Source organism: Siniperca chuatsi, linkage group LG14, assembly GCF_020085105.1.
Source record: "Siniperca chuatsi isolate FFG_IHB_CAS linkage group LG14, ASM2008510v1, whole genome shotgun sequence".
Taxonomy (NCBI): domain Eukaryota; kingdom Metazoa; phylum Chordata; class Actinopteri; order Centrarchiformes; family Sinipercidae; genus Siniperca; species Siniperca chuatsi.
Genome location: NC_058055.1, coordinates 10,426,729 through 10,444,567, shown reverse-complemented (window position 1 = coordinate 10,444,567; position 17,839 = coordinate 10,426,729). Strand labels below are relative to the sequence as shown.

Here is a 17,839-nt window from a genome sequence, read left to right as displayed (position 1 = left end):
AATCCTTCTCCTCACCTACACAGCTCTTAATGGTCAGGCACCATTGTATCTTAAAGATCTCATAATACCATATTATCCGACTAGAACACTGCGCTCCCAGGTTACTTGTGGTTCCTAGAGTCTCCAAAATTAGAATGGGAGCCAGAGCCTTCAGTTATCAAGCTCCTCTCCTGTGGAATCAAGTCCCAGTTTGGGTTTGGGAGGCAGACAGCATCTCCACGTTTAAGAGTAGGCTTAAGACTTTCCTCTTTGATAAAGCTTATAGTTAGGGCTGGCTTGGGTGAGCTCTGAACCATCCCTTAGTTATGCTGCTATAGGCCTAGACTGCCGGGAGACTTCCCATGATGCACCTCTTTCCTCTCTCCTTCTCTCCCTCTCCATCTGTATGCATTTTTATCCCATTACTGCATGTTACTAACTCAACATCTCTCTCCCGTAGTTCTGTGCTTTCTTGTTTCTCTCCTCTCTCCGTCTGTCGCTTTCAGCAGGTATTTCTGCCTCCGGAGCTGCAGAGACTGGATCTGTGGTTGTGGACCACTTGCTGCCACTTGTTGTTATTGGCTCTGTTACTAATACTGACATTATTTTTCCTATAGCTGTCATTCCTATTATTATTAATTTATTAATATTAACACTACAATTACATTTCTAATATTTTTAAAAATACTAGGTGGTATTTGCATTGTGCCTCCCCCCCTCCCCCAAAACCTCTCTCTCTCTAAACCTCTCCCTCATTGAATTGAATAGTTCTTCCCACAGTTGTACATCATGCAGAGGTTACATAAGACCACATGTGACATCAGGGGTTACCTCGTCAAACTTAAAAGATAGATGCAGAATCAAAGTCTTACGTCTTCTCCAAACTCACGTCTTTGCAGCTTTGAGGCTCTTTCCTAGAGACAGCTGGGGACTCTTTTTTTGAGTCTATCATAAAGCTCGTTGATGTAGGGATGAACCTGTAGTGTATGTGCACAGCAGAGCTGAGCCTACAAAGTGAATTCTTAAATCTCTATTGCTGAAGGGGAATAGAGGGGGGCTGCTGTTCTTGCCTGAAAAGGGAACGCCGCACGCAGTGAGAAAATTGAACTTTATGCATATAAGAAAGTGAGAATGAGGAAAAGGATAGAGGAGGACTCACACTGACTTGTGGAGGTGAACTTTCTTGGACTGAGTTACTGGTGAGAGCCTTGATGTTTGAGGGAATTGGATACTGCACTTGGACAAAGTAAGGACAACAACTTTACTTTTTGTGATGATAACAAATAACCTGTTTTTGCGTGTGCTGCCTGGTGGAAAGATATTTTTCTACTGCTGTCTTAGAGAAGTGCCTGCAGCGATACTAGAGGAGAAGAGAGCAGCAGGTTTGTTTTCCTTAGGGAGAGGGAGGCGGTGTTGGTCACAGCCACATGGGAATACCTGTCCTGTCCCAGGGTCACATGTTCAGTAAGAAAAGAAGGCAGAGGACACAGCACAAGCATGCAGCTGCTGTCCCGAAATTTTACTTATAAAGGATGGGGTCAAGGAGAAACTAGAAACACTGAATATATTCCCTAACTATTTTATTGTAACATCAATAGAAGATGCGTAATGTTTACTGACCGAGCAGACAGCTACTGAAGCCTGTTTCTTCGAAAATAATTCTGCCTTTTAGCTTAATGAAGACCATTCACATCAATTCAAAGCCCCAGTAAATATCCCATATATACACCATACTAACTATATTATGTAAGGCTTCTTTCCTGCTCTTGGCCTCAAAAACATTTTAATTACTTACACTATATAACAGCATGACTCATTAACAAGACTAAGAGTCTACAGCCACGCCAGCGGCTTTGTGAGGATATAGGCCTACTTAGGCACAGTGGTGCTTTGAGCTAAATGCTTACACTTGCATGCTAACATGACACAATCACAATGGCAATGCTAACATACTGATGCTAAGTCGCTGTAATATTTATGATGATCACCATCTTAGTTTAGCGTGTTAGCACTAAACAAAGTACAGCTGAGGATGATGGGAATGTCATTAGTTTTGCAAGTATTCAGTCATAAACCAAAGTATTGGAGAAATTGAAATTTTGACCTTCTGATGGCGCTAGATGAAGGATCAGGGTATCACCAAAGTCATTACAAATAATCCTGATGGGGACATGTACTGTCAATCCATGCAATTTTTGTTGAGACATTTCACTTAAAGCCACAAATATCAACCTCATAGTGGCACTAGAGTAAAAGTCAGGGGATCACCAAAGTCATTTTAATTCATCAACCATGAATGTCAGTACAAAATTTAATGGCAACGTATCAAGTAGTTGTTGAGATATTTCAGTCTGGACCAAAGTGGTCGACCAACCGACGGACCATCATTGCCATCCCTAGAGCCATGCTGCTAGCATGGCTAAGAATGGGGACAGTCATGATGACTGCATCTCATTTACTTTAAAAACCAAACTTTAGTTTGCTACACTGAGTGACTAGCTAACGTCGCTAACAGTTATCTAAGACACTGAGGTGATTATCAAAATGACAAAAAACACTATATACAAAAACAAATGGTAAATAGTATAACAATATGTACATAGCTAACTGACCAAATCTCAGACCGAACTGTCAGTGGTTGAGTTGCATTGTGGGCACCACACACAATTTCCAAAAAAATTGGAATAAAAAAGATAAGTCTGGTTCTGCTGCATCAAGACCTTTTTTTTAAACAGTCCATCGAAAGTCCAACACTGTTATATGGGTGCCATGCTCATCAGTGGAGGACTAAGCATGTGTTTTGTACCCTTTCTATAAAGTGTTACCAGAAATTCATACAGTATGTTACAGGCTGGGCTTTCATCAGATTGACTGGATTTCAACCTACAGATTCTCAAAAGAGACACCTCATAAAATCTAATCAGTTAGATAATAACATGATTAAACATTGATTAGAGATACTGAGCAGATTCAGTGAGCAGTGTTGAAATCTGCATTGAGCAGAGGGTCAGAAATATCAGACCAGCTCTAGTGGTTTGACCAACATTTGCTTCAGTTATTACTAACATTAAGACAAGGGTCATATCCCTGATTCAGCCCTGCTTGGTGTTATTAAAACCATTTATTATGTACAAATAAAATAAAATAGTTAACGCTTTGTAAGACCAAGTGTCTGATGCACTGAGCGTTTATGGCCAGAGCTCATTTCCGCAAGCCCGCAGATGGCAGCAGATACAGCTTGTTATAAATCTTTTATACTGCGGCGCTTGCACATTTGCATGCTCATGTTTCAGGGTATTTATCCATTAAGAGCTGTGGCCAGTGCACTGATTTCCCCATTATTTCTAGTTGATTACCCAAGCAGTTGCATTTAGACCAAGGAGAAGTGAAGGGCAACTGGGCAGCAGAGCATGGCCATGGGGAGCAGACATCCCACATGGCACCCATTTATTCAGATAGCCGCTGCTTCATTCGGAAGATTAATGCCATCATGAATTCGCTCACTTCTCAACCTTACATTAAAGTTTTTACCCCTACATTGGTCATTAGTTGACTCTGCAATTTTAACTTTCAGTATGTCATAAAATTTGGACCTTAACTTAGTTTGAAAGGCCAGTTTGTGCTGCTTGTTGGCATCCCTCCTGACTGAAAGAACAGCTGATCATAAATGACTGTGTTGACTCTGCGTGTGTCCCTGACCTGAACCTGCTCTCTGTCCCTGTCACCAGTCTGCTCCCAGTTCTCCCGAGGAGTTTATGCCATCTTTGGCTTCTACGACAGGAAGTCCATGAACACGCTGACGTCCTTCTGCGGGGCGCTGCACACCTCCTTCATTACGCCCAGCTTCCCCATCGACGCTGACGTGCAGTTTGTCATCCAGATGAGGCCGAGTTTGCGAGGAGCTGTTCTCAGTCTGCTGGATCATTACAAGTGGGAGAAGTTTGTCTACCTTTACGACACTGACAGAGGTAAGAGCGGCCCTCTGGGAGAGTAAAACACACACTCACACACACCTATGGAAACACCCCAAGCTTTCAGTAGGAGACAGATGAGTAGTGCAGAACATCTCTCCTAGAGAAAGTGGAAGAAGTAATCGGCACGCCAAGCCCTACTCATGCAGACGTGTTATTATACCACGTATATGATCAGTCTTTAATATGTAAATCCCTCATCCCCAATCTTCGTTCTAAGTGGTCTGATACATTTAAATCTATGCCAGTAATGATCCTAAATTGCTTCACTATGTGGTTGAATGCTGCTCACAGTGGCAGTCAATAGCTCCTTGCTTCCGAGGAATGAGTCATTCACAGGTGCTGCTGATCCGCCGTACGCAGTACAACTCCAGCCGCCTGAGCCTCTAATCCTCTGCACTCTCTGACTATCATTTAGCCCTAATTGGATTATATAAAAACAGAACGCAACATACTGTAACTTTTGTATGTGCTTCATGGCCTCCCACTCCCCTCATGTAGGCCAACTATTTACAGACTTGGGTCTTTGTCATCCTCTGAGGGTCAGCATCTGGAGAGGCTGTGTTAAGAAAGAGCAACAACTGTCTGTATAGGTTAGACCACAAACTGGCCATGGACTGTTTTCAGCAGCAACGATATACTGTATGATGTGATTCCGTCTTGTTAAAATAACTTAGTTGATGTAGAGATTTTCTGGGTGCAGTCTCTGCTGTTAAATGTGCCAAGCTGTTCAGAACTGTGCATTCCAAGTATTTTTAAACTGACATAGAGCATTTCTAGGACAAGTGCACTCCTTTTCCTCTTCCCCCACCTTCCTTTATATATCTCCAGTTCAGGTGGGTGTCTAAGCTGCTGCTCAGTCATGAAAATGATTCTCACAGAGCCATTTTGTGCATTTTTTTTAATTCTGCAAAAACACTTTTTTGGCAGTTTTTTCATTTTCATTTATATATGTCTGACACAAAGTAAGGCCACAGCAACACTTCCAGAATTGTGATGTATATGTTCAGAGCCATCTTTGACCTCATAAAGCGGATTGTTATTACTCTCAAATAGAGGTGGGGCTCAATTTCGTTGATCTTGCCGATGTGTCTCTGTGTTTTAATGGTAAATAGCAGAAGCTGATAAATGTTTGGCTGGTGTGGTTGAGACAAAATGATGAAGGAGTTTATTGGCCTCTTTCACCTGCTGTGTCGAGGCTGATGGGCCACCATCTGTACTACTCTTCGCATTTCCACAGCCTGACACAATGTAAACACTGTAGTTTAGGATGGATTCCCACATGCAGCACAACTTGTGTTTGCTGAGAGGCTAGTTAGCTGTCCTATTTTGGCTGCCAGTCCCAGCCTGCTCCTCCTCGTCAAGGCTTTGGAGCAATATAGCCAACACTCATCCAAATGTCAGTTTAATCTTCATTATAGGAAGAGGGCTTTATTTAGGGCCAGAGAGGGACTTGCAGGGGGGCTCTCTAGAGATGTTCGTGTGAGTGACTGTTTAGTTTATGGAACAATATGACAGTAATATGCTGCAGATGCATTTTACAACGACATGTGTAATGCCTGTCCCTTAACAAGACACTTGCCACATTTGAACGTAGGCTTTAATCAGAACAAAGAGATCCTAAAGTCAGCCTGAAAGTGGAAAAATCATTAAAATGAAATAGTGGATCTCCTGCTGTAGATCTTGGGGAAGTGGACTCTGTCTTCCCTTTCATCACACTCCATAAAAGGTTTTTTTTTAATCATAGCCTGAAGGCATAACTACCATCAAAACTGTATCTGTATTTTGACTGTAATAGAAAATAAAATTCCCAGAGATACCACTTAATGTAACCGTGCATGAACTGCACATTTAATTTTCAATGTGTATTTCAAATTGGAAAGGGTATCGACATCAAATAGGTGCAGCTTTAATTTCATGTTGGAGATGCCTTCCTCTGACAGCAGTGCTGTACTGATTTAAACTGTTTTAACAGACATATTTGTAATGATTATTATTAAAATGAGTGGAGTTTGTTTCCTACAGCTGCTTTTTACAGAATGGGAGTCTGTTATTGTTTCATGCAGCTCACATCTCATTAGAAGAACTGATTGTTTGACAAACATAACTGAACTGAAGAAGCCATACAGATCCAAGAGAAGCACAACAAAGAAAAAGAAAGACTTTACGCCTTCACACACATGGGTCATTAAAGACATGTTTATCTGCTGCAGTGCAACATTACCTATTTATCCTGGATGTACTGGCGATGAAATGTCCTCATTAAACAGGCTAATGGCTGCTGGCAGAAAAGACCTCTTGAACCGAGGAACATCTGGGCATTACCAGCTGGCCACTGAGAGTAGGACCACACCAGGTTTTTTCATATTTAGCCAATTTACTGCAAATTGCATGTACTGCTTAAATATTTTACAACGGGCACCACAATATACCATTCATGCCAGTTGACAATTTGCAAAATCATCTTATCCAATCCTACAACAGAATTCAACCATACAGTGTTTTAGTGATTAACAAAACACAAAAAATCTATTGCAAAACATGCTGTGTATAGAAATGTGTTTTGGTAATTCAAATACTGTAGCTGCTTTTAACCAAGAAGAAACCACAGAGGCTGAGTGGTGAACTCACTGTCTAAATGCGTTGGGCCGCAGTTCTTTTAATGACCTCTACAGGCTGCCTCTAAGATAACAAAGATTGTACTGATGTCAAGAGAAACAAAGGCCAACTTCTGTCGTGAAATATAAAAATCAAACAAAAAAAACGAATTTCCACAAGCCATTAGAGTCTCAATAGATAAAATCACTTCTTCTAATGTGTGTCTTGGGGGTGATTTTGAGAACCATCGTTTCAATAAAGAAACATTAAGAAAAGTACTGTATGTTCTCCATTTGATACTTAGGGAGACTGTTGTATTGCATTACAGTTTGCATCTCCGTCTAGTCCTCTCCTCTATAATGACCTCTAGGTATTCTGACTAAGGCAGTAATGGAGACTTATTAATCAGTTTGCTGATGTTTTACAATACAACAATGTGCAATTACTCTATAACAAGTAAACAGTCATGCTTTGAAAAAGTGCATACATTTTAGAAATACTTTAATAGCAAAGTATACTTAAAGTATCAAAGGTGAAAGTACTTATTATGCAGACGAATGGCCACTGTCAGAGTTTTTTTATTATTGTACATTATTGGATTATCATTATTATCATTATTATTATCATTATTATTCATGCATAATGCATACATGTGTATGCAGCAGTCTAATGTGAAGCAAATGTTAACTGTTCTATACAGTGTTGGATAGTTTAAAGTGAGACTGTGTTCTTTTACAAGACAATCATACTCTTTAATCTATAACACATTAATGCATCATATTATATGAGGTCATCATATGTTTTGTATATAAAATCTTAATTTGTAAAGTAGCTAGTAACTTTAGCTTTTAAATAGTTTAAAGAGTATAATATTTCCATCTTCAATGTGGTGGAGTAAAATTCTTAAGTAGTACTTGTACTTGTGTGTGATCTTAATGTGTAATCTAATCCTCACTGTCTAATGTAGTCCTCCTGATTCATGAACTCTACATAATGCAAACTCGATCTTAATTTCTTTTTGTTGCCATTAAAATGAAGGACTGCAATCTAACAACCTTAACTGCAGCTTTTCCTGCATTCTCCTGCCCTTCTGACAAATGGGGATGGTCGGGGTGGTGGAGAATTTGCATTCAGTGTGCAATCACACTGCCCTTCTGCTGAATGTCTGGTTGGTTTCGTCTCCGCAAGGAAACATCTGATTAATTGCACGCTGCTAAAGAGCTGCACTCAGCAGTCAGGCACACAGGCTCATTAACAGAGTGGGAGAGAGAGAGAGAGAGTGAATGGCACAAAGCAGCTGTTCCACTCTGTGAACACCTTACTGCACCTTCACTCCCGGATGGACACATATCAATACGCCTTGCCCCCCCCCCCCTCGTTGGGTAAACACTGTTTTCCTCCCAGGTTTTAATATTGGGACTGAGGCTGAGATTTATCAATCAAGCTCTTCTGCCTCAAGAGATCTATTTTCCTCTGTATTTAAGGACTCTATTATGCCTCATAAAGAAAATAGAAAGAGCAAAGGAGAGCGTAACTGGGATACACATGTAACAGAAAAGCTAAGGAGTGACTGAAAAGGGCTTTTCTGTAAGATGGGTTTCAAAGGATTCGGAAAAACACGGAGATGCCGATGAGAAAGCACAATGCTGCCACTTTTTAAATTCTCCAAGGTTAGGCAGGACTATGTCAAATTAGATAAACTTTCAAAATAGAACAGTTTTTTTATTTTATTTTCTTATGGAAAATGTATTTATTCAGCTCCATGTTTTTGTGAATCCTCTCAGACTCAGTGTTGAATGAATTTAAGATTATTCATGGGAATCAGATTGTCTTTAGATTTACAGCTGGGAATGGAGTGTGTTTGGAAAGGCAGTTTAGATGCTGAAAGTGTGTATGTGTGTGTGTGTGTGTGCTGTGGTGTGTGGTGACGTCACTGGTGACAACCTCAAAGGGCGGTGTGCATTCAGTGAGAAGATACAGCTGAGGCGTTAGCTGTCTCTGAGTGTTTCTGCATGAACCAAAGCTCCTCTGTTATCAAGCGCTCACTCCACTCTGCCAGACGCCTATAATGGCACCAATTGATCCGTGCACATCCACGCATGCAGAGGCACTGCAGCTTGAAAACAACATCAAACAATACATAAGCTGCAGACTTTCTGCTCCACACTGCAGTACCAAGCCCATTGTATCTACAAAGTCATGTATGTGAATTATTGATGCAGAATACCAAACATTTTCTGGAGTTTTCCAGCCTTGGAAGTAGGAATTTATCAAATCTGATGCTTTTATTTCTCAGCATGGATAATTAGTGAATTATGGAATCAGACCACCATAAAGAGTTAAATGAACACAGTCACTTGTTTGGACATTCTTGCTTTCAAACATTAAGACACATCTTGGAACAGATTGGTCGACAGGCTTGCTTTGCAGAGAATGTAACACACTACTGTAGCTACAGCAACCTTCAGAAAGACATTACATAACTTTAAACAGTTGCATCACTTTGTAAATGTTTGTTCTTTGTTTGAAAAGGGGAGTTGTAACACTTGGCCTCCTTACACATAGCCTGTACATTGGGCATCTCTGCATAACAGCTCAAAACATGTGAAAAAAGTAATTACTGTACCAATCTAGGTTGCACACATTGCTAAACTGGCAATAGACGACAGAAAATGTACATTTGGAGACATTAAAGTTAATTAAGCAGCCTGACGCTCTATCAATCGTATCTGCTTTATCTGTTACTATTAACAATATACAATCAATGCTTACCTTCCCCCCCCTACCTCTCTACTCATAATGCTGCCACTTAGAAATCATTGATTATCTAATCAGTGATCTTTAACCACCAGGTGGGATTCCACTCATCCTGCTCTTATTTTAAATGTCTGTTCACTGCTATCGGCTCAAGGAGGACACAGGGGCGAGCGGTTCAGAAGCAAGAAGTTTATTCTTAAGCTTAAGTAAAGATTGTGCCCTCAACTCAACGTTGTTGTCTCAGCTGCTCGCAGAAGAAGAAATAGCCAAATATTCAAATGAATAGAAAAGAAAATGAAGCTATACAGAGACGAAGAGTGAGGGAAGGAACAGAGGAGTCAGCAAAGACTTTGTGCCTCTCCTGCATCAGAAAACAACAAATGGCACAGAGGGCCAAGCACTGTCAGACATGCTGTCAGATGCACCAAATGTTTTTTACTTCATGAATTTGGAGCGCCCTCACTCCGTTTTCTGTACGATCCAGCTTGTCATATCAAATTTGCTCTAACCTTACCACTTTGCATGGCCAAATAAGAAACCAGGTGACTAATAGAGCACCCCTCTGCTTTATAGGTACTGCTCTGTTCATACCTCGACTCTTCTTGCTCAAATGTCTTTTATCTATTTCAGGACTTGCTTTCCGGATAACACAAGGCCATTACAACAGTGGTCTTTTTGCATTATGAAAGAGATTGATCTGACGTGCACTTCCCTGTTTGCCCAAGAGAAAACGCCATTTTTATTTTTTATTTGCTTAAGAGATGGGGGGGGAGCCAGCCTGCTTCTTTGTATGTGGTCCGAATACAAATATCTATGCTTTATATATGTGTGTTTTTTCGCAGTCTGTTGTCTGTCTTTATGTGTATATGACTTAAGAATCTGAATCAGCTTTAAGTGCAACAAAAGTTCATGAATTATTTATTGAAATGTGAATAAAACTTAAATAAACAGTGAAAGAAAACACAAGGAGAAAGGCTCAACATTCTGTTAGCAATTTTGCAGCTGTCATTAGATAAGAAATAATCTGTTTGATTAGCTCTGATCAGGGATTTGGCAGGAGTGGGTGGTGTGGGGGTGCAGGGCTCTTTGCAGTTCAGCTAATTTGGAACAGGGAGCTGTTATCTGCATTGGTCTGCATTGGGAGTAGGCGTTGTTAGGCTAATTGTACTCAAAAGTGTCCTTTTACTGTCATTTGGCAGCTTTAATCCTTTTTATTTCACTGGCTCTGTAAGTATTGCCCACTGAAAACAGTCTTCATTGAGGAGCCACATATAAGCTTTGAGATTTTTGGCGATTTCTCTGAAGTAGGTTCAGTGGCTTTGTCTGAGTTCCCTTTGGTGTCGCGCTCAGCTTTGGGCATCCCATGACAACGGCGCAGTTCAGATGCCTGCAAGAGAAATTTAAAGAGGTCACCTTCTCCAGAGAGGGGGAGGGACGACTGAGTCACAGTTGAGACTGCACACCACGCTCAGCCGTCATGTGAGCCGCTACCCAAGACAGACAAGAAGAAACACACGGCCAGGTGCCAGCAGAGCCTCAGTCAGTCTCTTTCTTCCAACTCTGCCTATCACAGAGGAAATAAATCTCTTGGTAAATGTATTATTCTACATTTGGTCAAATATATTTCCTTCAAGATTTCAAAATCTAGGCAGCAGTGAACAGATTTTTCTGTCAAGTAATTTGTTAAAGAAAAACAACCAATGATATAGTATGCCATTTAAACAATATAATTTTGTTTACAGTTGAGCCCAATAGCTTAATAATGCTAAGCTATATAAAACCAATTCCTCTGAGCTGCAAAGAACATCATATCAGAGGAGCATATACTGATCTCCTGGGCAGCGCTGTGTGGGCTACTAAGCTCATATATTCAAAAGAATCCCACATGCAGGCCAACTCTGCTTTGTGTTGCTTGCTCTAACAATTGACGTCATCTTTAGGCATTTCTTTGGGTGCATTTTGTGGACAAACTTCAAAGCAAAGTGTGTTTAACAATTTTTGTGTTTGTAGACATATAGTTATATTATGATAACTTGAAAGGAAAAGACATTTGTAACAACATTTTTGCAACAGCATATATTTATGTTGCTCTGTATTGGATTTCTTGCAGATGAAGAATTTTGGCCACCTTATGTTACACATTAGACCGACAGTTTGCCCCTCTGTCTGACTGTCATTGGTTCTTCCGCTGCAAATGTCATACTCATTTGCATGATATTAAAACAGTTTAACTATTGTCACCATGTCGCAGGTTTGATTCATGTCAACACTTATCTCTTCAGGAGAACAGTTGTCCTCTGCTCTTTCTCCTTGAGAAGCAGCCACCCAAACTGATTTCAGTTGTGAGTTGATGAAAGGGCAAGCTGTCTAGTTGAGTACTGGTGCAGAATGAACTGCAGAGGAATCAGGTGTTGCAATAACTCAAAGCTTTTTCTTCCTTTTTGTTCTTTACCTACAGATACTGTATGTGTGTGTGGGTGTGTGTCTTTCTCTCTATGTACTTCTGACTTCAAGGTGCTTGCATCACTTTATTAAATGTAAAGGGACATTACAATAGATTTCAAAAAGTCAAATACAGTATGTCTCTGTTTATCAAAGTTATTCTTGATTTTCAATATTTACAGCCTGTCCTCTTACTTACTTAAACCTGCAATAACTGATTTTTTGGTGTAAGGTGTAAACACACACTAACACTAACACATCACCTCCCTTGATATTGCAAACTTGTTAGCAAACAGTTGCCTATTAAAATATCCAGCAATTACTGAACCACATTAGCATTTATTTGGAGTCGAGTTTCTGGCCACATGGCGATTGCAAGTCCAATATTCACCTTTTAGCTCTGTTTTTGTTCTCTACTAACTTCTGAGGGAAATATTTGGCTCTTTAATAAATGCTCCACTATATTTCACCAGCTAGTCACTGATTTTGTCTGTCTGCCGTTTGGTGCTGAGCAGGTAGTGTACGGTGGGCTTATAGAGCTTTTTAAAAAGCTTTTGGCTGCATACAGCGGCTAAAAACGACACTGTTGAGAGCTGTGAGGGCGAACCGAACCAAATAACTTATGGTCCAGAAAACCAAAACAATGAGCTGAAAGATGTTAAAGACCTGAGTTGGATGATAATTCTCTCCGGGTTCATCAGTACTAGCGACCCCTTTCACATAAAAGTAGTGTGATCCATCGTTAATATAAAAATATTGATTATAAGCGCTATAAAGTAGCATTAATTGATGGCCATTGGGGACACAAAGACTAAAGAACCTGACTGATACACTGACAGACACTAATTTGGCTAATGTATTAAGCAAACAGTTTCCTATTTACACGTCCAGTAGACACACAGAAACATTAGCATTCATTTGGAGTCGTGCTTCTGGACACTTCTGGCTCTGTTTTGGTCTCCACCAACTTCTGAGAGGAAAATATGTGGATCTTTAGCTTGCTATGGTAGATACTAACATTGTTTTGTTTGCTGAAAACTGCTGCCTGCTCACAGAGACTGAAATGTATAGTACAGGTGCAGGCTGTGAAACTAAAACAGTTTGCTAAAAGAAGCTCAAAGCCCTGTGGAGCTGGAGAGTATTTTGCATTTTGTACCGTGACACACTTTTCTACTTTTATTGGATATCTTTCTTGTCCTGACTGAAATTTAGCACTACTACTATACAACACTTAAGTTATTCATGTTTTGCCTGACATCAAGGCTGTTTTTTTAAAACATTTTATTTGTGTGAAAAATTAAATTGTTTTTCAGTGCTATATATAACCTTGTGACAATATTCTCCTGGTTTTGAATATGTATTATTTTTCAGGACATTGCTGTAATGTTCTGTAAAATGACCTTGATGGTTGTCCTACCTGCTGGCTGTTGTAAAACGTACCATCTGTTTACAAAGTCAACCAACACTCACATTGTCATTTGTGCACCGCCTGATAAAGCACAGCAGTGTTAATATTCACCAAGAGACTTTGGATGTCTTTTGACGTTCAGATTTGACATTTGCATTGTGGTTATTGAAGTTAGAGTACACTAAATGTCACATTCAGATAATTCCTTCAGTTCAGGACTTTCAAACTTAGCTTTTATTTACATATCTTTAATTGTAAGTATACTCAATAGCTTAACATTGACAAGTTCATACAAATGTTTAAATCCAAAATATCCAGCTTAGTTTAGTGACAGAAAAGGAATGAAAATAAAACTCTCAAGGGAATCGTTTGTAAATCCCCCCAAATCCTTTTTCTTAAGCAGCTACTAACATGTTTCAAAATGTCATGCATATCCCAGCTTATGGTGTTCAGTGCTATGTGTCAGAATACTGGGAGAAGAGCTGACACTCAGCTTCTGCCTTTTCATTTCCCCTCTTCTACCAGAGATATACTGTGCTGGATTCTTGCTTTGATATCTTCGAGCTGAATAAGAAAAAAAAAACATGTTTCTGGCTGTTTGACCTGATGAGTCTCGATGATGACAGAGCCGGATCCAGTCCGAGGTCAGCTCAGCAGCTACTTACTGTATCTCAATGCACTTAGACAGGACAGTCGCACCAGCACCCCTTTTGAATTCCTTAACCTCCCTGAGTATCAGACATGTGGACACACATCTCGTCTACCTCTTTTGACTACTGAGTGGCTAATGTGGTGGCGCCCAGCAAGAGCCACTTGTCTTTAAAGGCCAGACCTGATCTGAGTGCTGTCTACCGAGCACTTCACTGTGAAGGTCACCAGCAGGGGAATGGAGGGCGGACATGTCAGCTGAGTCGCTGTGCTCTGAATACTTAGGAGCTTTATTGGGAACATGTCAGCTCACATGTCCATTAGTAACCAGTGAACAGTTGAACCAGCTGAGAACAGCCAGTTCTTTTTGCTGTGAATGGATGATTTAAAAAAATATTTCTGATGAAATGATGCACATTAGTCAGTAGTACAGGTTAGTGCTGCCTGACACTGGGTGTGTCATCTCTTTATTCTAGGTTATTTGCACATGAATGCTAAAGACAAGTCTAAAAGCCCTGCTAGTGCCCCCAAAAGGACCATGTTACACTCGTCACCTACGTTAGGATAGGTTTTACCATAACTAACTAGTCAGATGTATTCACAATCAAATTCAACTGAACTCATGAGACTTACTCATTGGTAAATGGGAAGTATTATCACAATGGTTCCGTCTTTAAAGTCTGTTCACAGGTCTTGGGGAGTACTATTGCATATGTGAAAATGTTGTATAAAGCTTTTGTGGCTCCAGATGGAGCTGCGCAAAATTAGTCAGCGTTGGTTGGGAATGAAGACTACAAGTCTGAAAATGAAGAAAATCTGGGGGTATGGAGTTCGATAGAAGTGAGCATTACACACCAAAACACCCCCGAATCTCTGTGGCGCTTGGCTGTGGTGTCAAAATCCTGCTCGTACTTAGACGTCTTAAACTGAGATTTAAGGTGAGCACTGAGTAACTTTCCCCTCTTCAGCAGATGAATGTGAAAACAGTCTTCTAGTGTCAAATTCTGCACATACATCATTCTGCACAGTGAAGGTCAAATATCTAAGTAAAGTAACAATGAGCTAAACACATTAAAATTCAGGTCTAATAGAGATAACAATTTAATAATTCAAGAAATGAGGAACTTTAATATTAAAAGTGCATGTTCAACAGTCTAAGGGGCTCGGTGAGGCTTTATAATACCCATACCTTACCAAATAATGCATGGATAACTATGTAACCGACCCAAACTCTATCTAAAGTATTAATGAGCACTATATACTTTTGTATAACCTAATAAAACATACATATAGAAGATGATATAACAGCTTCAGTAGCCATGATAATAAAATGCAGTCTTGTCTGTGCTGCAGGGAGGTTGTGCTTCACTTGACTGTGATACAGAGTGAGAACCAGTTTTCATTTAGCCTGTGTAATGCCAGCTTCCAGCAGAGAGGCTCTGTAGCTGACTTGTATTTGCATAAACACATTTTACACTAGCTTATTGAGCACCCATAATAATATCCATTATTTTATGGAATCAGCAGTTTTATCCTTGCTCTTAGAGAAAAGGGTAACACAGGATGTGATGCCGCCTTTGTTCATTTAGTCCAGTCAGCCATAGTGTGTTGGCTGTGGTAAACCATTTTTTTCTGTCCGTTAGTTATGACCCAATACGGCATGTAATGAGCCCCTGCCACCATGCATTATCACCACCACTAAACATATTCTGTGCTCTGCTCCTCAGATAATGGAAATATGCAAATTTCTGATGTACATTGTCATTATTTGTCTTGGGAGCGGAGCTGTTACTTTTCAAGGGTCACTGGTCTTCCTATATGATGCGGTTTTTAATGGCTGCAGTTCACCCCAGTTTATACATTTTTGTCTCACAGCCTCAATATACAGTGAACTGGATTTGTATTGAGTTGCATTCATTTTAAGTATAGTCACTTAGATTCTAGAGGGGTTTTAAATGGAACTTTATTTCTTAAAAACAAGCATTTTAATCTCAGGATTTCAAGATATTTTAAAAATAGAAATCCCTTCTCTGCAAGACACAGGTGGGAAAACCATGTCCTTGTAAAATTCATCTCTGTGTTACACAGTCAGCTCAATTAAACTCACTTAACTCAAGTAACAATCAACCTGAACTCAAAAAACCTAAACAACGCCAGTTTGACGTCTGCTGTTTCAGCACAGAGACAGATTGAGACTTGCCAAGAGACTGATCACTTTCAAAAGCCACATGGCCTCATGCCTTTGGCAGTGACCCATTTTCTGTCATTTCAGGTCAATCAGCTAAACACTGTATTTATGATAATCTTGTACCTATTACCCACAAGAATAAAGATAATGTAAATATAAATATTCACCTAATTTATTCATAACAACAACTAATACTGTACATAACAGTTTAAAATGAACTGTTGTGATGTAAAATTGTCTGTTAATTGCTGTTACACTGTTGATTTACAGTTATTTTGACTTATGGTTTGTCCCTGGATTGTAAAACTGGCAGCAGAAACGTTGTGATACACTTTTAACTGGTGACTCAGAAACTTCAATTTTTTTAATGTTATAATAATGGACAGAATTAAGATGGATAACATAAGTAGTAAAAAAGTGCTTCAACTATAAAATCTGAAAGGTGTCATGTTTCTTAACCTTTTGGAAAAGATGTTATCTCTTATGGTAAGCATCTATGTGACACTTGGCTCATAGGACAGTGTGTGTGAGAATGTCACTGCGTTTGTCCTCACATAAAAGATGTTGTTGATTCCACTCAACCTTCAAATATTTCAGCAGGAGGTTCTGGCTTGGAACAATCCCAGTAATCAGTTTCTCCTTCAGAGGATGGGGGGTGACGTTGCGGTTATATGGCATGTGCTGTAACCATTCGCCAACCAAGGCGCTTCACCTTCACTTCCTTTTAACTGCACCAACTTTATATCCAAATTTACCAGTTTCACCCCAGTAGCTGATACTCTTACAACTGATTTTACTGTAACAACATGAGGTTGATGCATAAAAAGCTGAGAGTTCTATAAGCTCAGTAGAAACAAAACTTTATGAACAAGAAGTCCAATTGAAGGTGCATACAATTACCATAACATGTTGTTTCTGAAGGGAAATTGATAGGCTGGTAGCTGCTCTTGTTCTTTTTCCAGTTTGTTTTCCCAAAGGGAATGTAAAAAAGACATAAATGACTTCACTCAACTTAACTATTTCAAACAAATATAACAGCTTTCTGGTTTCTTTTCTTCCCAGCAAGAGTCACAGATGTCTCTATTTGGCTGATTTAGAAACTGCCTTTGTGGCCCATCATGACTGCTGACCATGTATCCTTAACCCCCTTAGTGAACTATCAGTGGAACTATCCAAATTCCTGCGGGTTTATCGTGGCTTTTCAGTGTCGCTGCTCAGCACAGGTTGCGGTTAGCTCAGCGTCTTCCTTTCATATACCTCAGCTACTGATTCATCCCATGGCACAATGAGCTCTGCAAAGCAAACGCACCATTGAGCTACGCCAATTGTGCTCGCTGAACTGCTTCTTTAGCAGTCCATTTCACTTCATTTGCAGGAGTATGTGCTACACGTCTTATTGTTGTGTCTTTGCTCTCCACTTGTGTCAACTCTAGCCTTAAATTTGCAAGTTTGAATTCAGTGAGGCTAGGAAAGAGATAACTGAGGTGACCTCCTGTGACAACGTGGGACACACTCATTTCCCAGTTAATAGTTAGTTAATTATGCTCTGTAACCTCTCTATCTTTCTTATGAGGGCTACAGCTTTTACTTAATCTTTTGTGGGTACATCGACCTTTCTGTGGACTCTTGTTCCATCTCGTCTTTATTCCTGAATCTGCTTTGCGTTTAGAATTTTTCTCATACCATCTTCCTAAACGTTTGTCAGGCTTCTCTGATATTAGCTCTAAAAAAAGAGTCATTAATCTTGTATCTGACAGCACTAATATATAAATATACATAATGTAAATGCATACATTGCAAGAGCCTGAGGCTCATGTTTAATTAATGTGCAGTAAGAAAAAATAAGTC

At 39.9% G+C, this 17,839-nt stretch overlaps 1 protein-coding gene across 7 annotated transcripts in view; it reads left to right on the top strand.

Moving 5' to 3' along the window:
* LOC122888807 (glutamate receptor 3-like) overlaps positions 1-17,839 on the top strand; it is a 70,865-nt gene that overhangs the window by 13,402 nt on the left and 39,624 nt on the right. For all 7 annotated transcript variants that reach the window (XR_006380782.1, XR_006380783.1, XM_044223684.1 and 4 more), the window contains exon 3: positions 3,708-3,947. Coding sequence is in view for 5 of the 7 variants with exons in the window: in XM_044223684.1 (XP_044079619.1) it covers positions 3,708-3,947 (240 nt within the window). In the remaining 2 variants the exon portion in view is untranslated. The remainder of the gene's footprint in view (positions 1-3,707; positions 3,948-17,839) is intronic.